The sequence below is a fragment of the Glycine soja genome, chromosome 8 (assembly GCF_004193775.1).
Source record: "Glycine soja cultivar W05 chromosome 8, ASM419377v2, whole genome shotgun sequence".
NCBI lineage: Eukaryota > Viridiplantae > Streptophyta > Magnoliopsida > Fabales > Fabaceae > Glycine > Glycine soja.
The window spans coordinates 39,172,792-39,195,029 of NC_041009.1; the positions used below are offsets into that span (position 1 = coordinate 39,172,792).

The 22,238-nt window shown below is 28.7% G+C and overlaps 2 protein-coding genes across 4 annotated transcripts; both read right to left on the reverse strand.

Annotated features, from left to right (window-relative positions):
- Window positions 1–1,644: 1,644 nt before the first annotated feature.
- On the reverse strand, window positions 1,645–5,996 carry LOC114424678 (anaphase-promoting complex subunit 4-like). Of its 3 annotated transcripts, none has more exons than XM_028391537.1 (6): window positions 5,102–5,996; window positions 4,764–4,980; window positions 4,589–4,683; window positions 4,436–4,510; window positions 3,876–3,996; window positions 1,645–2,477 (listed from the first exon to the last, which is right to left on the reverse strand). In XM_028391537.1, exons 2-6 carry the CDS (start codon window positions 4,813–4,815, stop codon window positions 2,461–2,463), a joined length of 360 nt encoding a protein of 119 aa, XP_028247338.1. In that variant the 5' UTR covers window positions 4,816–4,980; window positions 5,102–5,996; the 3' UTR covers window positions 1,645–2,460. The 3 variants fall into 3 exon arrangements, with proteins under 3 accessions (XP_028247338.1, XP_028247337.1, XP_028247336.1); XM_028391536.1 differs by lacking the exon at window positions 1,645–2,477 and adding an exon at window positions 2,584–2,922; XM_028391535.1 differs by lacking the exon at window positions 1,645–2,477 and having other exon boundaries at window positions 3,260–3,996.
- On the reverse strand, window positions 4,822–5,578 carry LOC114424165. Its single transcript, XM_028391019.1, has 2 exons — window positions 5,135–5,578; window positions 4,822–4,980 (listed from the first exon to the last, which is right to left on the reverse strand). The coding sequence occupies exons 1-2, from the start codon at window positions 5,576–5,578 to the stop codon at window positions 4,822–4,824; spliced, it is 603 nt and encodes a 200-aa protein (XP_028246820.1).
- Window positions 5,997–22,238: the final 16,242 nt, after the last annotated feature.

Below are 22,238 nucleotides of genomic sequence, written 5' to 3' on the forward strand. Positions count from 1 at the left end.
TTAATGATAAGTTATTGGACTACCATTAATATTACAACATTGTTATTATTTCCTTCTGAGGTATAAGAAGAAAATTAATTCACGCCCATTAAAAAAATTAATTAACTTCATTAATGATAAAAAGAGAAAATTGTTGGAAATAAAACTCTAATTAATTTAAGATTTTTTAATATCATATCATTAAATAAGAGAGAGTTAATTAAAATTTATTTATATTTTAATCCATCATACATAAAAATTTTGTGCTTAGATTATAATTTGAAAGAATTATTTAACAAAAAAAACTAAAAATGATAAAAAAAAATATTCAGAGACTTTAACTGACCAAATTTTAAATTAGAGAGTAAATGTTGTAATCTATAAAAGTTTAGGAAAAACATTGGTTATGATTAGATAAAAATAAGAAAAGTATTTTTATGAATTTCAATGTGTATTTTTTAATTTTAATGCATCAAACGAATAAGGAAGATATTATTGTTTTGGAAACAAAAATAATTTTCAATTAACATAAAGTACCAATGATTTCATACGGTGCATTATGTTGAATAAAATTATTGGTTTTTAAAGAAATCATTGTCCATGCACCTGTAATGTGGTGGCTTCTATTTGTCAGGGTAATTTCAATGAGTGATTCCCTGTGTTTATACTTACTAGGTAAACAAATAGATGAATTCGTCTTTTCTTAAAGTATAATATGATGATAAATTGGTTTCTAAAATATGAAAAATATAAATTTAGTCTTTGAATATATAAAAAAATACGATATATTAATCTTATGATTAAATTTATGAGATTATGTTATCATTAAGTTATGATATTTAAGATCAATTTGACAATAAATTGAATTTTTTTAAGAATCAATTTGATATTAAATTAAAAATTTTAGGGATTAATTTATCATTAAATTATTTGTAGGACTAATTTATCATATTTTTTTATACATTTAGAGATTAAATTTAAATTTTTTATCTTTTATAAACTAATTTATTAGTATCTCAAGTTTTATAGACTAATTTGATTATTTAGCCATTTTTTTAACCATCTTCTTTATTTTTGGGCTTTGTTTGATGGATACATAGAATGATTGGACTCCGCTGTTGTTTTCTTCAAATGTTTTCATGAAATAATTTTATAAAGAATGGTTTTAGAAAATGTATTTTTAAGACGATTCTTAGTTGAAAATCGTTTTAAAATGATAGATTTTTTAAAATGATTTTTCAGAAAATCATCTTAAAATATTTTTTTTAATAAATAAATAAAATATATTTAGAATTCTAAGATGATTTTTTAGAAAAATCGTCTTAAAATGTCTACATTCTAAGACGGTTTTTTAGAGAACCGTCTTAGAATGTATTTTTAAAAAATAAAAAAAAAATACATTGTTGATTCTAAGACGATTTTTTAGAAAACCTTCTTAAAATGTAGAGATTCTAAGACGTTTTTCATAAAACCATCTTAAAATGTATTATATATATATATATATATATATATATATATATATATATATATTAAGGATTCTAGAAAACTGTCTTAAAATGTGATTGTTTTTAAAAAAAATTAAAAACCACTACAAATAAATAAAAAAATTAAACTTTGAGAACAACATGTCTAACTCCAAACTAAACCAAATAATTACACTAGTTTACAAAGTTCACAAACCCATAAAAATTTCTCCCATATGTACCACTCTTCTAGAGATATAATAGGAAAATTATTGCACTGAGCAGGGAACAACTCATCGATTTGAGCATGCAAGTGCTGCCAATAATCTTTACATGCGGGCAACTTTTGACAGTATATAGTGAACAAAAAAAAGAACAGTAACTATAGTTAACAAGAAATAAACATGTGCACCAATAAGAGAATAATATCATTTCATAGTGATTAAAATTTCATGAAAGAATAAAGGATAAAAAGACCAATAGTTCTGATTTTAGGGTAAATTACATTCCCTCAAGATATGTTTGGAAATGATGGAAGGAAAGAGAGAGGACAAATGTTTTATTTCCAATAAATACTTTCTAATTAAATAATTTGTTAAAATAAAAAAGAAAATGATAAATTAGCATAAATTTAATGGCCTAATATTTTATACTTATAAATATTATTGAACTCTCTTTAGTTAACAAAAAAAAGTGTCCTCCCTTTTAAAACACACTCTCCAACGTACCCTCATTTTGAGAAATTACACTCTCATCACCTGAGTAATTAATTTGTAATTAATATGTGCTACACTTGGTCAATTTTTTTTATATTTCAAGCAACTAGTGCATTCAATTGGAAACTAATGACTAAAATAATATTAAAGCAAACACAACACTTTATTCAAAGATTCTAGGTTCCCACACAAAAAAGGTACCTTAGCAGCCATGCTCCTAGCTCTTACCCATTTTGAAAGAGTTGTTCCTGATTTACCAGAGTCAAAATTTGACGTGGAACAACAACTAACGGCAGCAATGTCTAAAGCCTTCTTCCACCTATAATTAAGGTTTCAAAGAAAACACTCATTTAGGGACAGACCAGTTAATTGTAAACCTTGATGATTTTATAATAAAAATTACAGTTCATGTAGATTTTGTTTAAAAAGACAGTCCATTGAAAAATATAATTATTTTCACAATTAATACTATAAAAGGAAACAAAAAGATTTACTGAAAGAAAAAATAGCTAATATTTAAATAGATTGGGTCCTGACACTAATCAATGAATTTAAATTGGAGAAAATATTCTATATGTAAAAGTGTAATCTAATCAGAAATAGTTAGATATGATAAGATTATTACTATCTTCCAGTGACTGTATATAAAAATTAGTAAACTCAACACAAATCCCTTAGGCACTTAAAAAAATCATAAACATGGATATTGAACAAACCATAGTTCCTCACAAACAATAGCACAATCTACCAGATTTCTTCGAGTCCTGTATTGAAAGATATAAATGTGAAACTCGCAAAAGGATTTATTAAAATTATATTCCTATTTGAAACATTATAGAAATAATTGTATCTGGGTAAATGATATATGAATTATATTATTAATAATAATTCAAAGGCTTTATCATAGAACTTTTCAAAGGATTTATTAAAGCAATAATGGCAAACCAAGAGATCCTTGATACACGTGACCTTGCATGCTAACCTATATATAATGGGTAGTATAAAGAAAAAACTGAACAACATCATGTGTACTATCTATTATCACTAGTAAAATTTTAAGGAAAAAAATATAACAAACATGAAACAAAGAAGACACTCTTCAAATATCACACTGCTTGCATATTCAATGGTGGATTTCATAGCCATTGATTCATCTACAGTTACGATGATATCAGTAAATATCTATACCATGACACATGTTACTAGTAATAATCACTTTACTTGTATTGTAGCAATTACTTTTACTTTCATCCTATCACGTGTTACTTGCTGAGTTTAGCAATTAATGCCTTGGGTTTAAAGGCTCTGCTTTTAATTGGTTTCACTTTAGAAGCAAACACTTTGCATTCATACCCAAAAGGTAAATAGTGATGTATTTCATATCATTATCCTCTGTATTAATTTCCTAGTTTCTAAGATAGATCTTATACTTGTCTCATGTTTGTTTTCTTTGGAAGAATCCAAATGATATATTTTCCTTATTTCCTTCTTGTATGTCAAGCTAGCACTCAGGATTGATAAATAATTAACTTCAAAGGCTAGTGTTCAAGAAAAGAATAGAGCAACCTGTTTTTAAATGCTATATCATTTTACATTCCAAATTACAAATTGTTTGTCTGACAACAAAGCAAAAATTCTATAAACCTTGAAGATTTCATGATAAGTAATTTTGCTAGACAAGTAATTTTCTCTACTAGAATTTGTACAAGTAGCATACCAGCCTTTTCTGTTGCATTGTTAATAAGTGACTCATCCAAGCCAATGTCGTGATAATGTGCATGCCATCTTGAAAGCCCTCTTAGTTCTCCTATTCTGAATCCAATAACTTCTACAACATGCTGACAAAAAATTAAACTTTCCTATATGAGAGCTTGCAGTGAAGTTTGTTTAAATACTTTAAGTAGATTCAAAAGCAAATGAAGTTCTAATACCATGTCAAGAATGGAAGAGTAAAACTTCAATCGATTACCTGAATGCACATGAATGTTTTATATCTCATAAAAACTTATACAACACACTAGCATACCATAATGCCTACTTTGTTAACACATGATAGGAGTGCAAAAATGGCCTAGCTCAAGCCCACTAATGGGATTGGAATTCAACAAAAATTTATAGCAAAAAGCAAAAAGACCTTAACACAATCTTCATTGATCTAGGGAAAAAAACTAAGACGGGGTGCAATAAGAAGCTATTTGACATGAACATTTTTAAAATATTTGCTTTCAAACAATTACACATTTCTCCTTATCTGCAAATTAGTAAATATTGCTGCACCTGGAGGTGGTCCAAGACAATACATTCAAGTTCTTTGCCTGCATCGGAGAGAACATTTGAAATACGCTTAACACCCTGTAAAGCAACAAAGTTGCTGAATGAAACTGCATTCATATAGAAGGGGAATACACCTAGATAAGGTTGTATATATACCACTTCTCCAACAGTGTTAACGAGAAATTGATGAACTAGTGGGCTTGCACCACCTAAAAGGCTTAGAAACTCCTCTTGAGGTAACAAATCAAGTCCTAGTAATGGAAGATGGAAACAAATGAATTAAAGGGTAATAACCAAAAAATAAATAAACCCATAACTGTTATTGAGTTACCATGATTTATAATCAGAGTAGACAAAGTTGAAGGTTCAATACTTTTCTTCATTAATTCTTAAGCATCTGACATAGGCAATGTCGAGATGATTCGCAAGAATGTTTCTTCCAGTTCCAAGTACAATGATTTGTTGCTGGGTGATATTGGTGTTGCTGAACCATTATCTTTGTATACAACCAGTACCGGTAGCCAATCTTCTACGAGCTTCCCTCTCACCTGAACAGAGCAAAGAAAAAGGCATGAATTAACAAATGCATAGGGTGTTATGGTATTTGGACAAACCTTAAGTGTAGTTCCATAATAAAGCACTTGTAGAATAATAAAGTTCATTTATTACCTATCTAGAAGCAAGTATGGTGCTGGCAGAGACAACATTGGTGAGCCTAAATGTACACCTGAGAATAACAGCAGGAAGGCCAGGCACAATGTTCCTCCATGCATCATCACGAAACGCCCTTTGCAAATCAGCAGTGAAGACAACTTGCTCACTCCATTCTCTAACTGCGACATCAACAACCCTAAGCTCAATCATCCTCTCCACCAGCCATAGAAGATGTTTCCCATTTGTTGAAGCCTTATGCAGATTCAGCCTCTGAATAGCCTTCGTCTCGTTCAGATCCCCTCTGAACACTGGACTCAAATAATCCTCCAACAACTCCTTCACCGTCTTCAAGCTCATCCTAAACACCTTCTCCAACACTCTCTTCGTTGTCTCCCTCAATGACAGATCCCGAAGAATCTTCCCTATGAAAGCCTTCACAAATGTAATGTTGTCGTAACTGTTCATCACTGAGGAAATCAATCCTTGCAGCATCGCATCGCATGAGTCCTCTTTCTCGCTAAGGAAGGGGATTAATTTCACCACTTTCTTCTCTTCCTCCTCCGTCCACGGCACCGCCTCAAGGAAATCCACACACTAGCGCACACACTCCTCGAAGAGTTCCAGCGCCACCAGTAACAGACCTAGCGCCGTCGACGCCCTGTCCACCGCGATGGTGAAGTCGTTCGTGTAGAAAAGCTCCAGGACGATGAAATGCAACTGGATCGAGCCAACGGCGGGAGCCACGCCGAGGTTGAGGTGGAAGAGATCCCTGTTGAAATTTGAGGTTGCGCTGGCCCAGGGTGGTGAAGGAGAGGCCCACCATTACGTTGATCGTGAAGAGGGAGTTCACATTCACCAGGCCGCAACGGTGAAACGAACCCTAAAGGGGGGGATCCAAGAGAGAGAAACACGTACAAGAGAGTGGGACAGAAACCAAATATTTAGAAGAATAAAAAATATTCTAAGATAATTTTTACAAAATAGTCTTAGAATAACAATCTTTTAAGGCGGTTTTCGCGAAACCATCTTAGAAGGATCGTTTCTAAGATCTCATATTTACAAAAATGTCATCGTCTTACATACTAAGACGGTTCTTGAGGAACCGTCATCGTTTTGTTATCGTAAAAAATGCTTTTTTTATTAGTGCATGGACTACAAACATATTTTATTTGTCTCCCTTTCGCTAGAGATACAAATAGAACTTACCTCCAAAAATCAATACTTTTTTAATTTTATTTTAAACTTTGGAAGACTCATTAACCTTAGACCCAAAAATAGTTGAATAAGACACTCAATATATAGTTTCACAATTTAAAAGAAGAATGGAGCCATCATATATAATTAAAGTACATCAATCTTACAACAATGATATATACGTTAATCCAAGAGTTACTCTTCATTCTTATGATTCATTTTTGTTAAATCTAACGAACAAAATTTGATACAGATGATCTTGGTAATACATAAATACAATTCAACGGTTGGATCAATAAAAATTACATTTTGTATTAAGTTATAAAGATAGCGTAATAATTGTTAAAATTATACCAGTGTAATCTAATCTCTCCTTTGTGTTTGTGTTTGCACTTGTGTGTATTTAGTCCCTATAAATTATACTATTTTTTTATAATTTCAAATAATCTTTAACTAATAACAAAGTATTTGATATATATATATATATATATATATATATTGTTAGCACTCCAATTATCAAATACTACCTATGGTCCTTACAAGAAACAAATGAGGATTTTTTTTGTCTCATTATAAGAAACACATTGTCACTTTTAATGTATTAATTGTTAATTTTTTTAATATACTTAATTTATTGTGAAGTTTATTAATGAGATATTGCCTTATGTTTTTTAAAAGAGAAATTATTGGGATATTAACAATATAAATCATACTTATTGGTTGAAAAAATTATTCCTTGCATTATAAGTAATTTTATTAAATATAACTACTACTACTTAAATTATTTAATTCTATGGATATTTTTAGAATAAAATTTAAATTAATATTTTTAAATTTAGTTATTTTTTTATTAATTTTGATGAATCAGATATTTGTTTTGTTATATAGGATCAGAGATGATAACTTGTTATTAATGTTTTAACTATTTTCACTAAGTAACAAATCTTAAAAATGGGTGGACTGTTTGTTACAATATTGCTTTTCACTACTGTATCAAATTATACTTTCTTACATATTTTTCACTTTCAAAACTATATAATTTAAAACATTTTTTTATTGGCTACATGTACAAATTTCTGAAATAAGGTGTACAACTAAAAATATTTAACTCATTTGATACGATACTTTAGAATGTAAAATAATATAGTTTCAATATCATAGTATCTATTTGTATTTCTTACTTCTTTTATGTTTTCATCAAATTAATCCCCTTTGTTTCTTATCTTAAAAAAAAAAAAAAACCCTTTGATTGTCCGTTTGTTTCCTTGTTTGTTTCTTTAAAAATATTTCTTTTGTAACATGTTTTTTGAAAGTAATATTTCTTTTATAACCTGATCATCAGTTAGGTTACAATGTTTTGCTCCTTGAATAGGATTTATTTGTTGCCAACTAACGGTCAATTATATGTACAGTGCATTTTAGTTACTTCAATACAGCCTTAATTTGTCTATGCATCAGTATCACTCAAGTTATATAGAATAAAACTATTCTTAAAAGTTAGTAAAAAAACTTATTAAATTATAAGTATTTGATAAAATTAATTGTCGATATAGTTAAAAAATATAAAATAATATATTTAAAAAATATAATAAAAAAATTGAATAAATATTTTAAGAATAAAAAAGAAAATAAAACATGCAAAGCAGAAGCTAGCATTTTTTAAAAACGTTATTTTCAATTGTTTAAAAAAATGTGAAAAAATACTTAGAAAAAACTTATTCATCAAACATTTAAACAAACTTTTCATCTAATAAAAAAATTTAAAAACTAACTTAATGACTTGTCAAACATAATGGTAATAAATAAAAAGTTTTCGCCCTTAGTCAAATATACATTGTTGGTCATGATACATTAAAATTAACATGTGGAGTTATATATAATATTCACTTGGTGATGGAAGAAACAATGAAAAGAAATAATAATTTTGAATTCATCTCATTATAAAAATTATTAAATTAACATTTAATATTTATCTATACAAAAAATTAAAAGCAATATACATTAATTAATTATTAGACAATGATCAATTCTTTTCTTGTTTAGGGTGACAATTTTGTAATAAAATTATTTTAATCCGTCATCAATGTACTTCGCCAAACATAAGTCAGTATTCTTCGCATTTTGAAGTACGTGCTTTGTTGGATTAGAGTTCATTAACTTAAGTTTGTTAAAATGAATTTACACAATTTGATTTATGTTTTAAACATTTCTTTGTTCAAAAGTATATTCAATGAAATGAAACTTTTAGATAATATAGTAATTAAAAATACTTTTAAATGTGTAATCAATGAAAATGATATATGAAGTTCATTGTGTATTATTAAATATGATTATACTTCTGCAGCTTAAAAAAATAGGATTATATGAATTAGTAATATATTGTTAAAACTTAAAAATAATAAATAAATTATTGAAATATTAATAAACTTTATATGGTTACAAAAGAGTCCCAAAGACAAACATGACTCAAACCAAAAAGACCAAAGCAGCATCGATCTGCACAATACATCAAAATTCAAAAGCCCGTCGAAATTACTATCGCCCAACGTGACCAGCGGTTAAACCGAATACATAACATCATTCAAGCACCCATATCCTGATTACATAAAACCAAGATAAAACTATTTCTTATTGCAGATCAAGCAACTATATTTTATATATATATATATATATATATATATATATATATATATATATATATATATATATATATATATATATATATATATATTACACAATGATCCAATCACAATTTATAGCGTCCATTCTTTTACACACCAACTATTTGTGAATTTACATGTCTAAACAAAATTCAATTCCGCGTCAGTTTCTTCAACCTCTTTTCAAACCAACATGACTGAGGATAATTGAAACTGCAAATTGTTTTAAGCTGACTTCTATAACCAGGATAAGTTAAAGACTTCAATTAAGCTGCAAATACTAATTCAAAAACGAAGGAGACGTGCAGAACTTGGAGAGTTATGCTGAGTGAAGGATAGGGTTAAAATTGGAAGCATATTATCATAAAAAAAAACATGTCCTCACTTGCTTTTAAGATAAAACGTAAGAATGGAGTCAAAAGTAGGTACAATAATTACTTTTAGGGGTCCCAAACATCTGTCCAAACTCAATTTTTGTGCTTTAAAAGCATGTTTTAGGCTTTCCACTGGAGAACCAAGCATGCTCATTGATATCCCTATAATGATGCATTCATTAATTGTCAAGACCAAGTAGATGAAGTTTATAGCTCCAGATCACGTTGTAACGGGTTAGTCAATTTGATCTCACTTGCCAAAATTGTGAGAGGGATATATTTAAGAAACATGAAACATTAAGGTGGTGCTTGAATTCATTTTGAGTGTTTATTTTCTGTTTTTAATTTTTAATTTTTGAAAATATTTTTTTTTAAATTTCCAAGATTTAGAAAATATGTATGGAAAAGAAAATATTCTTAAATATTGATAACGTTGATTTATTATTTTTAATTTTGAGTCTGTTTTTTTAAAATATTTAAAGAAATTTTTTTCTAAATTTTAAACAAATATTTTTTTTTTCAAAAATAAAATTTCAAATTGGCGTGATTAATAGACTCATAATTAAAGTCATTTGGATAAGAGATAGGTTATGTGAGGTGGACTATTGCAAAAGGGGTCGAACAATGAACCTAAAAGTCTAACACCCACCATTAATAATTTTCTTTGAAGTGATAGCCTAATACAAGTAAAATCGACTGGGGGATAGGGGTGGAAATGATTCGAGTCAAACCAAGCTTTACTAGGCTTGAGCTCGGCTTAAGTTGAATACGTAAGGCTTGAGCTTGACTCATTACCTGTTATAGACTTTTTTTTTAAAGGCTCACTCGGCTTACATAAAAGTCTGGTTTGGCTTATGAGCCTATTTAAAAGTCTGCCTAAAGACGTCTTTAACCAATTAATTGTTTTAAAACCTAGTGAAATACTAACTAAAAAAAGAAACTTATAAAATTTCGTATAAGTAACGTACAAATCCAAAAATAATTGATAAACAAAATCATATTGAATTAAAGTTATTAAAATACAAAGTATATCAAAAGAAAATGAAAAAAGAGAGCATAATATTAAAAAATATATGGATTAGAGATGATTTATACTAATATAGCCAAATAAAAATATTTAAATTGTTTGAAAATGTCTTTACAAAATATTTTTTTCTTTGGAACTATTAACCTGGTTGCATTATCCTTTTAACTTGAGTCTTTTTCTTTTTGAAAATTTTCCACATGCAAGTAAACTCTCTAAGCACTTTATGTCACTTCATCCTGTCATTCATAATGACATAAAAATGCTATAGATAATAGTTATTATTATTATTATTATTTTAACAAGCCAGCTTTTCAAGCTTAATAAGATTTTTTTATAGTTTGGTTTTGGCCTTTTTATCTAAAAAAACTTTTTAAAAAGCTTGAGCTTGGCCTTTATAGTAAACAAGTCAAGCCGAGCCGAGCCTTAAATAGGCCGAGCCATAGACCCTTGACAAGCGGCTTGGCTCATTTCCATCCCTAGTGGGGGCATGCCATTGCCACATGAGAGGCGAATCTTTGCTTCAGAAGCTGCCATTCTGCCACTGATTGTGACCAAATTTTAGAACTCTCCAAAAGGTTGTTATTTAATTTAAATCTATTAAATAATGTCATATCGAACTTTTTTTTCTTTACATTAAAATAAGTTCGTTAGTTACAAAATGTAAGTGCGTATATTCAATTTAATTTAAGAAAATTGAGTTGGAATAAAATAAATACGATTTAATTATTGAGTTTAATTTGTAGGACCATTTCACTATTAAAAAAAATTGTTTTAAAGAGGATTTTCTGTGATTTTTTTACCACGATTATTAAACCGTCTTAGATCTTTTCTTTTTACATCAGTTTTTCACAAAATTGTCTTAGATTTTTTTAAAAAAAAAATTAAAACATTAATGTTTTTAAGATGATTTTTCAAAAAATCATATTAGAAAGTTTACTTTCTAAAATGATTTCTTGAAAAAACCATCATAAAAAATTAAAGACTTTCTAAGACGGTTTTTTCGACAACCATTATAGAAAGCATGTTTTTTTTTGTCATACAAGTAGTTTAAAATGAACCAAAATTTCATCAAATTGAAATCAAAATAGAAAAACAAGACATATGATCTTATTGCTTAGTCATATTGGCAAGCAACATGAAAATGTGTTTCAATTTCCAATTTTCCACCACCAATGACAAGCCTAAACAATAATTAAAAGCATTTTTATCTCCCTTTTCATACTCAGCTATTTGTTTCATCTCTCTATTTTCTATCATTTTCTACCAAGAATATCATATGCAATAAATTGTAATCGTATTTTCTACTTGATGGTTGCATTATAAATACGAAAATTGTATAAAACTATAAATTGAATGAATCAGATAAAAAGAAAAATAAAACAAAATAAAAACTCTCTAGAATGATGGATGAATATAAAGAAAATATCCATATGCAATATATGGTTCTGAATAGTGAGCATCTTCAAGATGTGGAGCATTATCATTTGATTGGAATATCAAACAAAATAAAATTAACTGTATAGGTTACAAGTTCAAACCAACAAATAGTTTGTGGAGTATAAGTGCATGTAAACCAATCTAGCTTTAGATAAAAACTGATGGTTAACATACTAATGACAAGCTTCCACACTTGCATGAATGCATTTATATCCGTCTAATGAAAAAGACAAACTATTTATAATTTTATATATAAAGTTGTATGTATAAAAAAAATCTCATTGACTTCAGATATACACGGATGACCAATATTCCCTGGCAAATCATCAAGAAATTAGAAGTTTGTCACTTTATCCCAATTTTGCAATCTTCCCACATAGACTGAAAATAAAAATAGACTAAATCCCTATGTTAAGGTTCTATAAATTTATAAAAGGAACATTCCACACAAAGGGTTCAAATCAATCAAAACAAAACAAAAGCAGTAAAGTATAATAAAAACAACTTTTTCGGTATTCATATCTACTTCACAATTTTTCAGATAAATTTCTACAAGTATGACATAATCAATTGCTAAACTATAGTGGAAACCATGATGATTTGCTTGCTTGGAGTTTAGAAGGAGATAGTTTCCCATGGCTGATGGAGAAAAGAGCATGACCCTACAACCTATATGTCACTCCATCAATACAACAAGATTGGTAATACTTTTTCTCATCTACTAGTTATACTACATCACCAATCCATTCTACTACATGTGAACTATCTGAAGATAATGCAGAGTGTTGTCTAGCTTAGAAATAGACTCAGATTCACACTTAGTTGGCTCAAATAATTTAGGAAGAGACTTAGATTCCAAAATTTCTTTACCAGTCAAAACCTTAGAATTTATTTGTTGAATAGAATTTTCACCTAGCAAGCAAGGGGAAGGACTAGAAGTATCACTAACAGATTTCATAGAGTTATTTGGATCAAGATTCTTATCAATAGCTTACCACATCTTTCTCAATAAGCCCATTCCTTTTCTTGAATTTTGTGAATCTTTTAGCCTGTGCTGAGGATATACTCTACAAAGAAAAATACATAACAAATTTATATTTTGAAAAAAGGCTTAGCTAATATCATATAGATATACAACAGAAAAACAATGTCAAAAGAGATGGTAATATCCATTATGAGAATTCATAATTACAAGGGTATTGATTGAAAAAGAAAACAAACTTTGGCAACAACAAATATAAATGAGTAAATTTGGTTCAGACTTTAGATCATCATATTTTAGTAACTAGTTAGGTTAAGGTATGCATTTAATCATTTATTAGCTCCATATTTTCTTTAGGGTCGCTAACTGATATCCATCACATAAGTTATATAGTAAGCAGCATAAAGACATGATAAAAATTGTGATGTTACAAACAAAAAATAAACTCCATTTCTTTTGACTATTTGAAACAATACCTTCTTGCATCCATTATGATTTCAGCAATTGATTGGTGTATTTTATTTTATATATTCATGAACCTGTTTGAAATAATTAGTTGTTAATTTTCATTTGAAGGAAAAAAAGGAGAAGAAGAAATCAATTTCAAATCTCTTCACTAATAAAAATTAAAAATTAACTACTAACATGCATTTGCCAATTAAAAAAAAATGAATCTCTTTGTCATATCTTACATTAGAATTCAGGAAGGAGGAGGTGACCCTTCAAGTTGATGGCTCCGATGACCATATAATTGTGAAAGGCGAAAGGCAAACAAATGAACAGAAACATGTTCACTTTGAGTTGGCCTTTCCATTCCCACCAGATTCAGATGTGGATAACATATCTGGAAACTTTAACAGGGAAATCCTTCACATGCATGTCCCCAAGCAAGCCTCCAACACACTTGTAAATAGAAATGAACCTTATAATAAATGAATACAATATACTTGATAAAAGAACCTCAAAACTCAATGAACACCAAAAAAGTTCCACCAATGACCTCACATACATCCCATGTAGCTTAGACTTGGTTGCAATTATACCATATCATATAGCTAGCTCCAAAACACAAACTTAACAGATTCAAACAACTAAAACCTCACCTGACATCAAAGCTTCTTTTAATATTCTTTTGTTTTCATCACCTCAAGTTCCTATATTCCTTTCACTTGAAGAATTGAAAACAAAAATGAAACAATGGAGAGAAGAAGTATCATGCTTACAAAGATAGTTAGGGTGAGAAGGCCAAAATGGTCAATTTGAATTTTGAAAACAAAAGGAGAGAAGAATACAAAGTCAATTAACAAGTGATTATAATGTTTACAATAAACATTAATACAAAATATAAATTCTTCCTATATCATCTAAACCTTTCTAAATCGCATGTTTTTAACTTCTAAAAAGTATGTTGCTCATTTCTTGCGAATTTTTTTTTATGGTCTCCATGTCTAATGGTGTTCCATCACCAAACCACTACAAAATATAAAATATACAAATTAGTCACGTATATGTAAAATGATTAAAAAGTGATAGTAAAATAATAATTGAAGCTTGTTAAAGTAAATATACCATGCTCCATTGTGTATGGACTGAGGCTCAAGGAATCCATACACAGAACCATGACCCAACCTTATACTCTGACTCATCCATAAACCTATTTTTAAGATTACAAATGAAAATTGTTAATCATATATATCATAAGGAATATTAATTATTAGTTAATGAAAGTAGACCTTGAAATAGAATTTACTTACATCATCCACAACTGTAGTATAGATATGTTCAAACATTTGACCCATGATATTATTTCATTTACATCAAAATATTTTATGAAAAATGATGCTTCTGCATTCGGAATCCCAAATTTAGCCCCATCCCACAACAACTTAGGAGGTTTCTCATAAAGATCATACAAATTTCTTATCAAATTAACTAAGGGATTAATTCCACCAACAAGAGTGGACATATGAACAGGTTCAACCTATTTCTTTGGACAAATATGTGAATTCTATTTAGTTAATAAACATAATAATTAACCTAATGTAAGTAAAGAGTTTTTAACAATATAAGAATGTCTTAATACTATCAAACAAATAAATACCCCATGTGAAACAGGTTTCACAAGATGTCTTGGCCATGCAATGAATGCGTCAAGGGCCTGCCTCACGTACTAAACCTTTGACGTGGGAAAAGGGACTTGAGCGTTACCATCATAAACTCTTCCAACACTCACCTTGACCACATCATCTGCATAAGGCACATTGTGTATTGTGGACGCCCCCTCATATACTTTTCCCAAGGCCACCAGGCGGGTAGAATGATCATCTTGGATGTACAACCCCATAGTACACATCACATCATCAACATTCCCTTCCCTTGATGGACTGATAGCAGTATTAGCACAGCTTCCCTTTGTGTTGGCATGTGCACCAAATACTTGTATATCAACCTCAATAGGGGGTGAGTGTTGGGATACCATTTGGCTAAAGTCCTTTTTTATGGCCTTCTTCAACTCTTCTTTCGTTTTCTCTAGACTGCGTTTATTATCCTTTTCTAGTTCTCTCTTCCACTCATCCTTAAGGTTTCCTATTATCTCAACCAATTATTGTGGGTTGATCGATGCAAAGGAACTGTTGGAGGCATATGATGTCTGTCCAAAGTGTTGGGTGATTGTCACACCACTTCCCGCAACAGGAACACGACCTGAGTGCTTCGGTCGCTCAATGATAGTATTAAGTATATCCTCATGACTATGGGGAACAAAGTTGCCATGTGTCGTTTGTTCTTGTAATGAATCTTGTAACAACCACGACATGTACATAGATCAAATGAGGTCGTTATTATACAAACCATAAAATACAAAAGAAGAATAAACCTAAGAGATCATCTAGGATACTCTAAAATATTCTTAGATGATATCATACGATATTTCTCATATTTTTAACTAGAAGATTTACAAAATTGGTAGATTAGGGCATTAAGGCTATGCATATTAAAAAAATATTAGAAGTTTCATCTATCATTATGTTTAATCTCTTAAAAATATTCAAATCATTCTGCATAAATCTTTGTCTTTAGATATGAGGGAGGGGGAGGGGGAGGGGGCTTAGTGTTGGTTAATCTTTGGTGTGATTGAAGTTTGAAAATTATGCTTAAAAACTAAGTTGATTTGTGTTTGCTTTTTATTTAGGCCATAGACCTTATTGTTGTTAATACATTTTTGCTCGAATCTCACCCATCTCTGACAAGATTTGATGGTAGAGAGTATGCTTTCTATTCACACACTTAAGTTTTCTTGTTATAGATTTTCCTTTTCTTTTTAACTCCTTATAGTGAACAACATAATTTTTCATCTCTTTTATTTTCCTTCTTTCTATTTTACCATTTTTTTTGGATAAAAGAAGAATGTATTGTTTTTTATGCATAGGAAGAATGTATTGTTAGTGTAATAAGAATATTTCTGAATTTTTTTATTGATTATATAGGGTACAATTACAACTATATATATACACCTAAGGAGACTAATTCAAAATAACCAATCCCTACAATGAAGGGATAGATAATCATTTCCTAATATAAACAGTCCTAATCCTAAATATATGCAAATACATGTTAACAATCAAAAAGGAAGAAGGCAATTACATTTTAGGCGAAAATGGGCAATACTTGAAGAACGCAAAAGAGAAAATAAAGAGGCAACCCTAAGTGTCTAAAAAATGCTACAAATTTGTCTAATCTGTTTGCATATTAGTCATAGAAACTAACCTAAAACAACTAACAACCATAAGCAGGGAATTAAAATAAGCCAAGAATACAGTTCTATCGTATAACAATTTCTGGGGGTTGAACATTGCCATATGTCATGAATCAACAACCAAAAGATTGAGTTATTATTAGTGAAGGAACATGAATGATTTTATATTACTTCTAGCACCATAAGATCACTGCCTAGTTTTACCAGCAAACACTTTTAATGTGTTTAATTAGAAACTGCTTGAAAGTGTAAGGATATACTTCCTTGTAGAACCCCAAACTAGACCCCAAATTCTAACATTATTTGACAATCTTGAAAATATGAAACAATTGAAGTGCCATGCAAACCTATGCCAATAAAGAAATTGATTGAAACAAGATGATGATGATGATGATGGCCACAATAGCACAATGAAAGGAAGACGAAGAAAATGAATAAGACCGAATAATTTAAGTCAAAAGTGCTACTCTATTTGAAACCTATTTTGTTAATACTCTACAAGACAATAGAAAGATCACAATCTCAACAAGTGTGGCTGAGAAATTCTACGAATCTAGTTATAAAAGTTAATACACTCGATATCATCACTATATACTCTCACACAACCATAAGAATTTGATAGAGTTATAAGTCAACAAAGCCCCAAGGAAAATGCAAGAGAGGGGTTCGTTCATACTTTCTAATGATGCTTCTATAGTGGTGGAGGGGTTCACACTTGGACATCGGCGACGACACAATGCTGATGAGAACATGATGGCGATGAAAGCACCACAACAACAACTGTAATAGAGGTAAAGAAAATGAGAAAGCAAGAGAGGTAAGGAGGGCAAGGCACGTGGAGGTTCTACGAGTAAGGGCAAGGCACGGGAGATCTCTAGTGAACTGGAACTGAGGTTTTAATTTTTAGATTGATCATTACAATGACGGTTATCCAAAATTGTCTTTAAACTCATCCTATCTATGACGATTTTCACCAAAATCGTCGTCGTATTGAATGTCTTTACAACAATTTTAGAAAAAACCATCATTCCATAAATTACATAATTGCCATCGGCCAAGATTTGAAGATGATTTTGGTACAATTGTCATTGTCCCAGCATCATTAAAAGCTTTATTTGTAGTAGTGTTTAAATTTAGAAAAATTATATATTTTTAGAATTTATGAAATAAGATTGTTTGTTGAAAATTTTATTCTGTAAAAAGTATATATCATTATTAAGAAACTTTTTTTTTTTACAGAAAACAGGCCTAGACCATTTCATTAATAATAATCAAAGATTGAATCCAATTTGGAACAACTACTAGAGATATAAGTATCAGATTTAGCAGACAGAGCAAGATTATGAGTTACCTATTGGATAAATGGCCTCAATAACTTAAGAGGGGAGGGGTGAATTAAGTTTCAAAATTCCCACTAACATACTTTTAACCCCCTCCCCCCCTTTTAAATTGATAGGCTTAGAATGTATAAGAAGAACAAGAAGTAATCAATTTAACAATGTTCTTTTAAACGTGCAAGGAAAAATTGATTACAATAACATAAATGAGATAAGGGAAAAGAGAAATGCAAATTCGATTTATACTGGTTCGGTCACGCCCTGTGTCTACGTCCAGTCCTCAAGCAACCCACTTGAGATTTTTTACTATCTTTGTAAAAATCCTTTTTACAACTTCCGAACATCCAAGGAATCCCTTTTCCTTGTGCTCAGGAAACTCACAATTCAAGAGACAACCAATCTCTTGATTACAATTGACTTTCTAAGAAGAACAGAAAGACTTCTCTCCTTTAGAGTGGATAAAACAATTCGAAGTTCTTGGATGAACTCTCAATAGATTTGTAAGTGTTTGCCTAAGAGTTGTTGAGAGAGCATTTGACAAAGAAGTTCTTTTAGAATATTTCTCTCTTGCTTTTTGAAGTCAGACACACATATATATGGGTCCTTCGTGCCTTTTCAAAATGGTTTGAAGAGATGTGTCTTTTCAAAAAGCTTTTTCTAAAAAATTTTCACTGGTAATCGATTACAGGTTTCTAGTAATCGATTACACAGTTATATTTTGAAGGATCATGACTTTTCAAATTGAATTTCAAGAGTTATGCTGCTGGTAATCGATTACACATCAGTGGTAATTTATTACACATTCAAAATTCAAATTTCAAACCCTTTTAAGAAGTTGCTTTGCAAACTTGTCTTCTGGTAATCGATTACACTGTCTGGTAATCAATTACCAGAGCCTTGACATGTTGGAAACAATGTGTTTTAAGGAAAAAGTTGATCTTGAATGAATCTTGAAGCAATGCTTGTTTGTTGAAGTAACCTTGTCTTAATCTTGAAGCAATATTTAAACTTTGAATGTTTGTTGAAGTGATCTTAAAAACAATCTTGTTTGATTATTCTTTGACATCATCAAAATCACGTATTCATACATTTACATTATCTCTATACAAACTTTACACTAAAGTTTGGTATATTACAAAAACCTTTTAAACACATTATTTGTTAAAATAAAATTCAACAATCTTATTTCATAATAACCAAATGAATATTTTTTCCTATTTTCTATTATCTAATTTGAAATTCAAAATAAGTTTTGAAACTGGTCTCATTTCAAAACTAATTTTGAACTTTAAACTAATTTTAATCCAAATAGCTAGTTTTAAAATTTGGTTTTAAAACATGAAGTAATTTTCAACCCAATTTAAAACCATAATCATGATATAGTGACTTTCCAAAATCATAGTTTCCAAATCTTTGGAAACCCTAATTTTTTTTATTTAATTTGATTTTTTTTTTTACAATTTGTTAACCCTGAAAATTGCAAACACTTCCGAAAAAGAGTTTATACCTATCCAAACAATAATTTTATTAAGAAATAAATTATTTTTTAAGTATGAGGCATAAAATTTGTATTAATTGTAAGTTCTTTTTTATCAATAAAATAATTATAATTTTAAAGTTAAAAGAATTGTCTAAGTATTAATTAAAATAGCTTTAGTCTCGCTCTTTTTGTTTTCTTATTGTACATCTCGGTTAGACTTTGTTGGTATAGCTTGTACCATTGGTTTCGTTATCAATAATATTGTTTTTGCCTTGTTCATAAAAAAAATATTCATGTTCATTATAATAGTTTTTGTATAAATGGTTTCTATAGTGATTTTAATGCTAACATTTCGGTAGTTATAATTTTTTATAACAATGATTTTAATAGTAATTTCAGTAGAAAGTGAGATTAGATAAAAGTAAAGTTTAGAGATAGAATAAATGGAGATTGAAAACAAATAAAAGTTTAGATAAATGCAGAAAATGTTTAAAGCATTTTAATCCTTATCAAAGTAAATTTTCGTTATTTTTAACTGTCAAAACAAAAAATAATAAATAAAATTAATATCACATCAATATTTAAGGGTGATTTTTAATGGCAAGGACTAAAAATTAACGGAATAAAAGTTAAATGAGTAAAAGTGAGAACTTAAAAAGTTTCAGTAACTAAAAATAAAATTAATCCTAAAGTTATATATATATAATTACTAAAAAATTAATGTACACAAATTATTAAATTCATATATGAATCAGTTATGTTAGTAAAATTATTAAAAATCATTTATTTAAATAATTAGTAAAATGTGAGTCCTTTTTTAACGCTACATATAAAAATTATAAAAAAAAAAGATGAATAAAATGATAAATAACAGTTACATTCCTTTCCCCATATATATCAAAGACAAAATTACAGTTAAATTTCTATTAATTAATAATTAACAATTTGGAGTATTAAATAAATAATATAAGTCCTAATTATTAATTAGTAATTAAATAAATATAAATGATTGCATTTAACTCATATATAAATGCTTTAATTGAGCAAAATAATATAAATTTTAAATTAAAGTATGATTAAATAATAATTAAAAATATTTAATTATTTAATTTATATTAACATATTTTCATAACCCTTAAATTATTTATTTATTTTACAATTAATTATTCAGAATGCTGTTCAATTAAAGTTTTAATTGTAAATTATCTTTAAATAATTAATGACATTTTTTAATTGTATTAAATATATATAATTATTTATTAATATATATTTTCTGATTTAAAAAAATATAATCATAAAATTATATATAATGCATAAAATTAAAAAGTAACCGTTAAAATTATAAGAAAAAATTAAAATCAATAAAAGCATAATATACCTTATACAATATGATCTTCGACAATATGATTAAATAATATTTAAGACAATATTTCCATTTAATTCATATTCAAATATTTTCATAAATTTTTACTTAATATTAATTATATTATTGTATTCCCCCATGAACAACCCAATTGAATGTTGAGTGAAATTATCCCTAGGGTTTGCACCTATAGAAGGCCAGCCCACTTGAAGCATTTCTTCAAAACTGAGTTAGCAAAATAACAAGTGTTTCGCTGATTCATCTTCTTCATGGCAGAAGGAGCAAGAAAAATTCAATCTCAGTAACCCCACATACCCTCTTCCTCAAGTTGCATTTAGATGTAAGTCTATCATGTAGCACCCTCCATGATAGAAATGCCACACTGGATGGAACCTTAATCTGCCACAGCTTCTTAAACAAGGGTACTACTTCCTCCTCCGCACTTCCATTCATGACCACTTAACAAGTTTGAGAGAGATAAACAGTCAAATGAAACGTTATTCGTTTTGGTTTTTTGTTTTTTTTTTTTTTTGCAATGCAAAAGGGTAATTATATTAATATATGTAACTGTAGGTAAACTGTCACAAGAAGTAGCAGCTACCATACATGAGATCAAACGTTATTCGTTATAGTGCTCTGGCGGCTTTTAAGTTTTAGTCCGATAGATTATGACATTTCACTTAACAACATAACATAATGACATTGCTAAATAGAATAACGTACAATCTCGTTTTATTCATCTCTTTAGAATAAGATAAATATAAAATTATTTTTCCAATTCGGCTAAAAAAAAGTAACTCTATCACACGTATTTAAATAATCTTAATAAGGTTTTCTTTTGGTAAATACATTTTTTCTCTCTTATTTTTTTCAATTTACAATTTAATTCTTAATATATACTATTTGGGACTTTCTCTCTTTTTTTAATTTAAAATATTATAAAATATAAGCATTATATTATATAATTTTTTTAATTGATTTTAAAATTACTTATTTATTAAATTAAATTTTATAATTTTGTTTTTTAATTTTTTTAAAGAAAAAATATACACAAGCTATAAAGTGAAAGGTTCGGGTTGTTACTAACATACACAAAATCAATCTTGTTAAAGGTGTGCTTATGAAATTCTAATCAACATATCGTGTATCAAGTCAGATCAAGTTCTAATTGTAGTCAAGTTTATATTTTCTCATGATTTTAAAGACTAAAATAGTAACTAACAAGCTCATAGAAATTAATGAATTAGAGAAGAATGAGATAGAAGAGAAAGAGGGGGAAAAATAGAACTTGAGAGAGAGAACAGACAGGGACGGAGAGAGAGAAAATGCAAAAGGGTAATAAAGATAAGGGGTAAGTTTGGAAGAAAAAACAACTTTAAAAATTTAAGCTCAAGTAAAATTTTTTTAGGACTGGTCTAATTAACCCAAGTCAAAATAAGATTAAATAATTCATCTTCGCCAATAGAATTTAGATCATTATCTTATATTAATTTTATAATTATCATATTTAATATGTTATTTTTTATTTTTTTTCATATCATTTA

Coding starts and splice junctions, on each gene's coding strand:
- LOC114424678 (XM_028391535.1), bottom strand. CDS start 4,815: ATGAAGAAAAGTATTGAACCTTCAACTTTGTCTACTCTGATTATAAAT. Junction 4,684..4,763: donor TACTCTGATTATAAATCATG/GTAACTCAATAA, acceptor TTCCATTACTAG/GACTTGATTTGTTACCTCAA. Junction 4,511..4,588: donor TTAACACTGTTGGAGAAGTG/GTATATATACAA, acceptor GTTGCTTTACAG/GGTGTTAAGCGTATTTCAAA.
- LOC114424165 (XM_028391019.1), bottom strand. CDS start 5,578: ATGCTGCAAGGATTGATTTCCTCAGTGATGAACAGTTACGACAACATT. Junction 4,981..5,134: donor CATTTAGGCTCACCAATGTT/GTCTCTGCCAGC, acceptor TGCTCTGTTCAG/GTGAGAGGGAAGCTCGTAGA.